Genomic DNA, 12,007 nt, shown 5'->3' with positions numbered 1-12,007 from the left:
ATTAGAAATGCAGGAACGAACAAGAGAAAAATGCATAGGAGTCCGAAGACCTAATCACTACTCCATCGGTGATACAATTATGCAGCTCATTTATAATATATAACATGTAAATATTTAGATATAATTTTTTTGTGTGTAAAATCGCGTTTCTTCATGAAAGACATCTATATAGATAAACTTAAAAAGCAAACCCTTATCTAATTATAACATTTGATCTAAACCGTTAGAGCAGTCTCCGAGATACAGGAAATAAATTTATATACAGGGTGTTGCCGAATTCGACCGACAAATTCAGAGAGGTGATAGTAAGCATCAAGAGGATAAGGAATCTCCATACAAAATGGGATGCAAACGATGTTTAGTAAGGGAAAATCGCAAAAATATAGGGAATCGGAGAACTGTTGGAAACTGTAAAAAAAAATTAATAAAAAAATAATAAATGGTGTTTCAATGATGAATTTTTTTATAGTGAAAGAACATTCTTAAAAGTTTTTTTTTCATGTTGAAACATGCGGATTTGATGATCTAGGGGGTCGTAAATTACTGAAAACAAAAAAAATAGTTTAGAACCCATATTTGCAAAAAATATTAAAACTTGAAGAAAAATAAAAGCTTAAAAATGTAAGGAATTTTATATTCTATAATTTGATATAAGCTTGTAGTTTAAAAACTGGAGAGTTTTAAAGATATTCAAGAAAAACTAAAATGGGAATCAGAAAACATCGCTGCAACATCAGTACCGATGTTTGCAGAGAGCGTCGTCAAATAAATTCCGTGCGTCGTTTAAGATAAATCCCGTGCAAGGAAAATAGGTATTAAGTAGTTGAAAAATTACCAGAAAACAGGGCCACAGGTAATGTTTTTTTTTGTTTTTTTTCAATTAAAAACGCAAATCGGCTGGAATTTACACGCTTGATGCCACACAAAAAGATGCATACTTTTCTGCTAGAGTTTTATTCTCAGATGAAGCCTGCTTTACGAGAGAAGGTGTCTTCAACACGCACAATGCGAATATTTGGTCATTCGTGAATCAACACATCATTATCTCGTCGAACGTACACACAAATTGATATTAACATCTGGGCAGAATCATCTATGGGGACCTTATCTTCTGCCCGAACGCCTCAGCGGTACAATGCAGCTTGTTTGCTTGCAGCACGTTCTTGATTTACTGCAGGGAACACCGACAATTGCATACCAGAACATTTCGTTAATGCATCATGGAGCACCAGCACATTTTAGTTGCATTTGTGAAATCTGACTTGTTTGCGAATGAAGTTTAAAGACCATAAATTCTGCAATGCTCATTAAATAATACTTGCTCTCTGCATTTATTTTACTCAAAAGCATGAAAAATTTGCATACGAGAAGGTTTCTTCTCGATTACCTCGCATTTATAGGGCCATTCTTTTCGCCAGGCTCATGTCTTTTCGACGTCTGTTTTTGCGATTTTCAATGAATAAACGTTACCTGCGACCCTATGTTTTCTTGTAATTTTTCACCAGCTTAGTGCCTATTTTCTTTGTTCTGAATTTATCTTTCGAACATGATAACGCTCTCTGCGAACATCGGTACTGATGTTGCAGCGATGTTTCCTGGTTCCCATTTAGTTTTTCTTGAATATCTTTAAAACTCAGCAGTTCTCACGCTACACGCTTAATCAAATTATAGAAAATAAAATTTCTTACATTTTCAAGCTTTTATTTTTCTTCAGGTTTTAATATTTTTGCAAATATGGGTTCTAAACTACTTTTTCGTTTTCAGTAATTTACGCCCCCCTAGATCATCAAATCCGCATGTTGCCACCAAAAACTTTTAAGAATGCGCTTTCACTTAAAAGAAATTCATAGCTAAAACACCATTTGTTATTTTTTTTATTAATTTTTTACAGTTTTCAACAGTTCTTCGACTCCCTATATTTATACGATTTTCCCCTACTAAACGTCGTTTGGGACCCCATGTTGTGTGGGAATTTTTTTACACTCTTGATGCCTACTATCACTCCTCTGAATTTGTCGGTCGAATGCGGCAACACCCTGTATATTCAAGAATTGCTTGTTTAAAGTTATAAGATTCTATAGTTGATGTAAGTATTCGTACCTATTAAAAGTCTTGAGGTTTTAATCATATGAAATGAAACTGAACAATAGTAGAAAGATGATTAAGATGTAAAGGATTTTCTTTGTTCTTATGATCCCGCAGTATTGATTTGTTGATTAAAAATGGTGACGAATGTTAATAACAATATTACAAATATGATATAATTGATTTTCTTTAAATTTGTAATCTATTAAACTCTAAGGAAGTTTAAATATTTTTAGAACTAGATAAAAAAATGTAAACACATGTTTTTTTTAAAAAATCCTCTGCCTAAATAATCTTTTTTTTAATCCAAAAATGTGAATCAGTACATTAAAAAAATATGCTATACAAGTTATTATGGAATTAAATATTTTTTATCACTTATTTCATATAATAAAGAAACAAAAAAGAAAAAAGAAATAAAAAAGAGAAATTATTACGCAAATAGTTTTTTCTTCTCTCGCACTTATCTTCTAAGAGACTAACTAGTGTACATAAATCTTCATAATTAAATATCCGAGAAAATTCTAAATTAAACATACTTTTGTTGAAAACATTTAAACACTATAATTTTTTATGTAAATTATAGCTTCATTTATGGATTTAGCATTAACCTCCATCTAATCTAAAAAAATGCATTTCTGTTAGCTTGATTATTATTTTTCATTTCTTAAAATATATTCATGTGAACTATATTATATTTTTGCATTTTTCAAAATGATATTTTTTTTAGTAAATAGAATTATTAAAATAGTATTTCTTGGCTTTTATTATTAAAAGTATATCATATCACATCAAATCGTTCATATTTGAATTATGATTAATGGGAAGCTAACTCTATCATATATCTATTAGAAAAGCACATTTGGGATAATTTTGTTATAAAACGATACATACATTAGCTAAAATGGAAACGTTTATTTTTCATTTGTTTTCTAGATTATCGTTTGATGACGACGAATCCATTTGTTTTAATGCATTTTTTTTAAAAAACCTGACTTGTTTCATGTTCATTACCTGCATGTTTATGATCAATTTTTACTCATTTCTTAACTAATTAGAATTTTGAAATTTTATGCATTTTAGTGATATTAATGACAATATATTATTTTAATATTTGATTAAATTATATCTAATCCTGATTTCAAGATTTCATAATATTTCTCTACATTGAAAAAAATTGGAAAATCATTAAAGTCAAACTATTTAATCGTCTGCCAAAAGGGAGTTATTGTTTTTTATTCATATAGAAAAATACGAGCTTTATTTTTCTTGATTTGAACTATATGCTTATAATTGTAATAATTAAAAAAGAGACGTTGACTAGCTTTATATAAGAAAAAATTCGAAATAATGTATAAAAATTTGCAAATATAATTGCAATCTTTTTTAAACTAATGGATATTTTTGCATAGCTCTATAATAAAACGTTTATTTCAATTTTTAGCTTTTTTTTCCCCTCATTACAATGATTGTGTTTGAAAGCAAAGCGTAATTTTCAACAAAAGCGTCTTTTACTCTATTATAGTCATCCTTCCTCAAAGATGAGGAATATTTACAACGCAGAGATTTGCAGCAGTGCAAAAGCTAAAGCCAGAAGGAATTTACAACCCTCAAAGCGATAGTTATTTCAAAAAGTGAACCAAACAATCTTAATATTGCATATTCCCTTTCAATGAAATTAATAATAAATTTTAATTTTCTGTTACACATGAAATGTATATTTATCATCTTATTTAAAAATCAAATGTTCGCCAACGTTTGAATATTAATTTCTAGGTAGTAGGATTGGAAGATATGAAGCTTTTAAATATCTTTACCGAATTAATATTTGCGGAGTTACATATCTATTTACTTTACACTTTTTCGAACAAAATAATGGGAAGGTCATTTGCTGTATGCTACTTTAATAGATTTTTGTTCTTAATTCTCTCAGTAAATTCCAAAGTTATATGATTTTGGATAAGATATTTTAAAATTTATTTGCATTTTCTGAATAAAGATTATGGAAGGAATTAAGCATTGTTATATGGAAGTATATAAAAAAGACTATTCTAATGCATTTGCAATAAATTATTGTAACCACAATCGCATTGTAGTGCCAACAAAATGAATAAAGTGTTTCAAATGATCTATTTCTGTTTCAAAATTAATAAAAATTAGATTTTTTTCCTTTAATTTCATTTGTAGAAAATAAAAATTTAAATAGTTATAGCTTTCAAATGTTAGATGAACGATTAATTTCTGTTTCTTCAAGCATATTTTTCACAAAATGATTTGTGCTGATGAAAGCCTCGAAATGTTTTTTTATCGAGAGAGAAAGAGAAAGACACCTCCACCCTTTCGAGAAAAATCAACGAATCAAAAGTGTTTCCATGTAACTGATTATATTTATATTTTGTTATTTTATTTCCTTTTTTTAAACTTTTGATCGTTTTTCATACCTTGTATAAATTGCAATTTGAAATTTCTTTTCAAAATCTTCTGATCTCAAATGAAATACATCAAATTAAAACGTGCAATTTTCACATTTTAAATCCATTGGTGAGTATTAGAAAAAAAAAGGAATTATACAAACGCGGATTATTTATTATTTTTTTTTCATTTCTTTGTTCGCATCAGTAAATAGTACTTATCAAAGAAAAGCAACATATAATGGCTTCTAGTTAGGCAAAATAAAAATATTGACATCTGATTTACTAAAACTTTTCTCCGGTTCTTGTATCCAGAATGGCAACTATTTTGCATATATTAATTTTAAGTGGCTGAAATAAAAATATAGAAAATCAAAATATCGAATTATACTTATAACTAATCGAATAATTTTTGTATATATATATATATATATATAAATTTATTTATTTATTTCGTGTATCTCGGAAACGACTTTAACGATTTGGATCATATTTCCTATTTAGATAAGGCTTTTTCTTTTCTTTTTAAACTTATTTATAAAAGTGTTTTACCTGAAAAAATGTGATTTGACATAAAAAACAATTTTTTTTATAACTAACTATCAGAATGAGTATATTTAACTTCAGCGTCGAAGTGTGAGCATAGCTGTATAAGGGTTAGAATAACATGAATGACGCACGTGTTAAGGGTCCTCGATCCAAGTTGCGCTCTTTGCTTTATTTTTTATTGATAAATTTATATTTAATCTTTTTGCTTTTTAAGTTTATATATATATATATATATATATAGGTGTCTTTACTGACAAAATGTAATTTTACACATTTTTTATAACTAATTATTAGAGCCTTTTTCTGTCTGCTATCATGCTGACAATGTCATATAGCGTCATCCCGGACCCTATTGCACCATGTTAAAACTGAGTGCAAGTTCAAAAATGTAATAATAAACTGTAAAATGAATATTGTAATATAACAGATTGTTTCAAATAACATGTTAAAATAAGTACATTCTTTTTTTATTTAAATGACCAGTTCATGTCTAGGTAATATTGAAAAAATTTCACATATAATCATTATGTGATTCGTATTGAAATATTTTCTCCAAAAAACACAATTTTACAAACAAAACAACAAAAACATGCTGAGTGAAGTTCGGTTTCCCAGAAATTTTAATTTATAATATTAACAGAATATGAATCCACCTTTAATTTTGGAAAGTTTTATACAAAGAAATCAGAGATATTGGTGTACCCAAAGCTTTCTTGCATTCTCTCAAGGTTTGGTTGGTTTGAGTGGTTTATTGGCGCAAAAGCCACATTTGGCCATACTGCGCCAATCAAATGGTAATTGCGTACTCTCAACTAAAGACCATATATCTCATTCTCTATGGACAAAATTATAGACCTGTGCTGAGGTTGTGATTACTTCGAGTGCGGATATTTTTATTTTTAGAATCTCACATATGAGAGTTATGTACTAAGCAATATAGAAAAGAGAGTTGGCACTGGTGTGTGACAGCAATAGTTACGAAATATCGATCTTTGGCGTGAATATGGCATCCGAAGTGTTACAACTCTTTTAGCGATTAATCACTAGCAGTTACTGCCAAGTTACAGAAAATCAAATATATATTTTGGATGCCTTCTTACATGCATACGGAAGTACAGACCCATAGACAGACAAACCCTTAACGGATTTAGTTCGAATTTTGACAGAAATTACAAATTTGTTATGTCCATATATTAAATATTTGTAATGGCCATATACCAAATTTCATTCGTCTAGCTCAAAGAGCTATTTTTCCAGACAGACGGATAGATATCAATTTAAAAATGTGTTTTTCGTGATTTAGGAAGGTTTTTATAAGGATTACAATACTTTATCTTTATTCGCTTCATACAATCGAAAATATAAAAAAAGAAGGACGAATGAAAGGAGAGAAAATATGCAAGAGTATTTATAATGGAGACATTCAGTTTTGAAATAAATTTAACCAAGAAAAGAATATATCATAATGATCATATCATTTTCTAGAATATATCATAAGGAAATATACAAAATTCATAAATCTTCACAAGAAACGTTATGAAAACAGTTTTGAATAAAATGGCAATTTACTTGTGACAGCAATATCTGCAAGACATTAAATTCAGTTATGTGATGAGTAGTATTCTAGAATATACCATAGTGAAATATTTTGTTTGAGATATTTTCAGGAAATCATTTTCAAAACTTTTATTATAGAATAGCTTTATTACTTTATCTTTAGTAATCATATGCTATGCCACTAATATTTCGATTAAACGGACAATCCCACATTACAACGGAATAACACAAAATCTTAAATATATAACTTTTGATTTTTTTCCTTTGTATTTTTTCAAGCTTTTGAATGTGCATATTATTTAAATAAGTATAAGAAGAGTATAAAAAAAAAATAAAAATCATAGAATATATACCGTAATAACTGGATTTTTGAAATTTTTGGACTACATATTTGGCTAATATATCATGTTTAAATGATCATATCTTTAATAGATTAGTAATTTAATTCTTATTCTATCACTTCAGTTAGAGCATTTTAGATTTCTTTAAACATATAGAATCTTATACACAAATAAGGAATTTTTAAAATGTATCAAATGTTATAATAATAATGACATTTGTTCGTTATTTTTTAATTTAGCATGTTTTATATAAAGAGACCTAAAATATTGGAACTGTTACTCAAGTATTTAAAGATTTATTACTTTGATAATTTTTTGTATTTTCAAAACATGATACAAATTTACACATTTTTAAATGGACTTGAAACAAAATAATCATTCTTCTAAAACAAGAACATTTAAAAATAATTTCAAATAAAGGCATAGGCTGAACTTTTTCGTTGAGCCCCGAGTGGAAAAAAGATTCAGATTGGAATTTTTATAGAAATAAATATCATACCTTGGTCTCGCAATCTGCGAGTAATATTTGTCAAGTTTCTCCAGATAGCGTATGGCCTCCGCTACGTTGATCCCGTCCTCGAGACTTGGATTGGCTTTTCCACTCTCTGGCAGTGTGACGACGATCAAAATCGCGACCACCGTGATCGTGAAAAGAATAATACTGAATTTTCCCATCATCTGGAGAGAGAGAGAGAGAGATGACTGTAAAGCTAGCTACTCAGCAATGCACTAAAGCAAGACTGTGAAAGCAGAGATATGGGAAGCCGAGCTCGTGATGAAAACGGTGACAGCGGGGAGCCGATTAAAGGAGTGAATTATTGGAGAGGAAACTGTGATATTTATGTGCCATGCGGCTATAAAACAAAAGGAATGTATACCCAAATTGCAAGCGCCCCTCTCTCGGCCAATGGTAAGCCGACTTTACAGGCCTACGTAAGTGAGGGGGAGCTCTTATTGGTCGAAAGTAAGGGGAACGTGACGAGATCAATAGAAATGCATAGGCGGGACGGAATGCTGGCAAGGTGGTTTCGGAAAATGACGGAGGATTATTTACATAAACAGGTATTTAAGCTTTTATTCGAGCCTAAGAGGGAGATATTGTGTGGACGCTCTTTCATAAAATAAAATAGGGGCTTTTTATTTTCTTTCTTAGTGAAACGGGATCGATAAATGAAAAACAGCAACGTCAGGCGTGGAGGGGAAAAAAGATGTTCATAACCTCGTTCCTTAGTGTAAAGATCTATGTTTGACAAGCTTAGAGATGTTGTAAGCTCAAAATATGTTTTAAAGAATATAGCTGTAAAGATGTCGGAAAAGATAAGATTTTAGACTATGAAGATTTTATAACAAAGTACACTGAATATATAAAATTTCGGCTTTTTTATAGAATTAATAAAGCGTTGCTAAAATTGCATTTAATGAGAAACTCGGATAGCAAAAAGAAACTAGTGATGATATTAAGAGCTAAAAATAATGTTTTTAATTGTTGATATGATTTTATATCTGAATGCTGTATAAATTTGTTAATTAAGTAAGTTTGAATCCATATTCATATAAGTTATTTTTCCTGCCATTAATTTAATTATTTTTTTCTGCCTTTCATTATTGAAACTATTTTGGTCGTGAAAAATTTCTCTAAGCTTTTTATGGTTTCGAGGTATATTGGAGTAAAGGTCCCGACCTCAGATTCAGAATACAACGGATTCAAAACCCTATTCCATGAAATTTGAGAGGTGTATGTTAATGTGGAACACATTAAATTTTATTCCAATGCTCAAAGAGCTTTTAAATAATTTTGTGTAAAAGTTTGGAGAGAGAGGAGCCGATTATACTATCGTCTTCACTATCTGATTACGGGTCAAACGATGAGGTTGACCCTTTTGAAAAAGCCGGTAGCAAAATGGAATACCAATGCATTTGAACTAAGCTAAATGAGTTTTTCCATCATGAATGACATTTGGTATACGGATCCGTTTCAGAATTGATTATCGATTGTTCACTTCTTGATAATTTACTTTAACAAAATAAATAACTTGGGATGTTTATTGAATAAGATTATTTTTAGTATCGTAACATATGGTTATCTAATTTAACCCTTTCTAGGGCCGTTGGAAGTATGCTTCCCACCAAATTTATCAATCTTTGTATGAAATTATGTAGGTTGGCATAAGTTCTGACGAATTTTTTTAGTAAGTCAGAAATGCTTCAGCTCTTTATCTCAGAAAAAATGACGTGTTTTGATTTTTTACTTAATTATTAATTAACCAAATTAATTAATTAATCACATTAAATTTATCTAATAAGCTAAATGAATCCCTTTTCTTATTCTAATTTCAAGTCTAAAAATATTTTAACATAATATGACTAGAAAAAATGGCCCTTTAAAGGGTTAATTATGGAAACCCAAAAAAGTTTCATCTATAACTTTCCTTGAATATGCCATTTAATGTTTACATATTTTTTTATTCTTAGCAGTAGTTGCAGGTATACATTGCACATCGATTTCGAATGTATTTTATTATGAGCTTGGAAAAAAGTTTAATTTCGTATCATCGAATAGGTATGCAAATCAACAAGAAGAAGAAAAAAAAATTACATTTCAGGATGATAGACATAATCTTCCCCTCCTCCCCCCTTTTTTTCTCGCTACCTTTTTGATCGTTGCCTTTGTGTAGACAATCTTGTTGATACATTTTTTTTTTTCATAAAGCGAATTTCAGAAAGATTAAATATATATTTTAAATCTATTTAAAATATTCATCAAAGTCTTGATCAAATAGTGTCTAAATCGAATAGTGTCTAATCTCGATAACCGCATGAAAAGTTTCTTTTTAAGCAGTATCGCAAATTATATTTTTTGCAAATTTACATTTTGGCATAAAATATACTTTTGAATATGTAATATGTTTGAAGTACTATTGTTGCTCATTTGAATAAAACTGGAAAGTCTTGTAAAGCATGTTACTGAACTGAACAATTTTATAACATATGCGAGAGTCAAATTTCTGAATGCCGAAAAGTCTTATGGATTCAAATAGAGCAAATTCTGATGGTGCTAAGTTCTTGTTGTATGGTGGGTGCTTCAAACCTTCCCAATCGTATTTTTGGTTATTGATACTACTCCTTCGTTATAACACGGAATTAAGTAATATCGTTAAAAAGTAGAAAACAGAGGAAATAGCAAAATTTTGAAACAAAACTTATAAGTGCACTAAAATGTGAGAAATAACGTTTTTTTTTCCTCCAAAACTCTGGGAATCAAAATAAATGACAAAATAAGGGTCCTTGGAACCTTCTAAGGAAGGTAAGCCACGAAAAAATCATAAAAGTGTTTAGCATTTCATTAAAGATAAAATTATAATATAAACATAATTAAACTATAATAAAAGCATAATTAAGATTTCAATTAATTTGATTATTTCAGCATCATGCTTTTAAAATTTTTTTACTTTTAGATATCTATTAAAATTTATTTTGATGCATATAATATTATTATGTATCCTGAAATTGCTGATTAAACTGTTCGGAAAAAGGAATTAGAATCAATCTAATGATGTCCCTCAGATTGTTCTTCCAATGATGAACAATCACTTTGCTTTTACTCACTTAATTTCTAATTGACATTTTAGGTAAAAAAAAAGATGTTAAATTGTTATCATATTTTTAAAAATGTGGCATTTTTTTCATATTTTTATCGAATTCTGCTTAATAATTAGGCCAAGCCCACGCAACAGCTTGAGATGCTCTGCTATAAATAATACTATTTTGAGAGTTAGAAAATTGCATTTAAATTTTAATCCCCTTACAGAAGCGTCATCATAGTATAATTAGAATTCGAAAGTTACAAAATGGAGATGTGTAGGATTTAATTTAAAGTATAATCGAACTATATAGATATCATTTCCATTTGTCGAGAAATTCCAAGTTTAATTTTGGAAAACGAAATGAGACCAGTTTCGCGTGAGCACTTAAAATTTGAAATTTACATATCTGCCTTATATTTATAAGGCTGATTATATTTACTATTTATTTTATATTTTCATAAAAATGTAAAACGAATTTCTGTTATTAAACATAATAAAAAAGATTTCTTGATTATATCAAGCATTATCTTTAAAATACAAACATTTCCACCTCTGTCACTTACTATATATTCATATATTACTCTTTTACAAAGATTGTATTTTTTGGAGGAAAAACAATCCTATACTTATATCATAGTTTTAAATTCATTATATTAGTTTGCATTTATTAAAAAGTTTTCGCAATATGCAACTATATATTATTATACAATTTCTTAAAGAAGCATCTAAGAATGCTGAAGTCAAGTCTAGAAAATCTTTGTTTATAAAACAATAATTAGCAATATACCAAATATTCCCTAACATCATTTTGATGAATTTCAGCAAAAGTTATTTCATAAGCAAATGAAGCTTGTTTTAATATAATTCTAAGCAGCATTCCTTCTTTATTTCGAATATAATATTAAGTCTTAGATTATTAGCTGTTTGATTATTAGTTGTCAAATCATAGAGGGAAAACTCAACTTAAATCTTTACAAAAATCAAGTAATATTTTAGTAATAAAGTAAATTTCACTGAAATTCTTACATCTGATTTTCGAATACTTTTTATTGTCATTTTTTTTAATTGGAAATATTGTTGTTGACGTGGCAGGTAATTTATCTTCATATTTACTTGTTATTATTACACACCTTTTGCTCTAGCCCATTTGATACAAAATATTATTCATGATCAACTCGTTAACATGGGGAAATTCAGGTGATTTTTTCTTAGACAAGAGTAATGGTTAAAAGTTATTAAAGCACTTCCTCTCTCACATTTCTGATCTTTTTTATCCATGAAGTACTCAAGTACTGAGATGTTTTTAAGAAATTTATTTACAAAATTATACGACTGCGTCAAAAAGTTGATTTTTTATTTTTTTTGCCAAAAAATCTGATTATTTTTATTCAATATTCTTAATTTCTGAAAACTCTTCCTCACGAAACCGTTTAACATTTGCTTCTTTCAATACACACACTCAAGTTAACATTTGAAGACG

The 12,007-nt window shown here is 28.7% G+C and overlaps 1 protein-coding gene across 1 annotated transcript in view; it reads right to left on the bottom strand.

The window, feature by feature from the left end:
• The window catches only part of LOC129976604 (neuropeptide F-like), a 49,839-nt gene extending 42,094 nt beyond the window's left edge, over positions 1-7,745 (bottom strand). Inside the window, exon 1 of the mRNA XM_056090252.1 lies at positions 7,443-7,745. Within this exon, the coding sequence (XP_055946227.1) occupies positions 7,443-7,621 (179 nt within the window). The 5' untranslated portion in view covers positions 7,622-7,745. The remainder of the gene's footprint in view (positions 1-7,442) is intronic.
• Between the last annotated feature and the right edge of the window lie 4,262 nt (positions 7,746-12,007).

Source organism: Argiope bruennichi, chromosome 1 (genome assembly GCF_947563725.1).
Source record: "Argiope bruennichi chromosome 1, qqArgBrue1.1, whole genome shotgun sequence".
NCBI classification, from domain to species: domain Eukaryota; kingdom Metazoa; phylum Arthropoda; class Arachnida; order Araneae; family Araneidae; genus Argiope; species Argiope bruennichi.
This window is presented reverse-complemented; position numbering and strand designations above follow the sequence as displayed.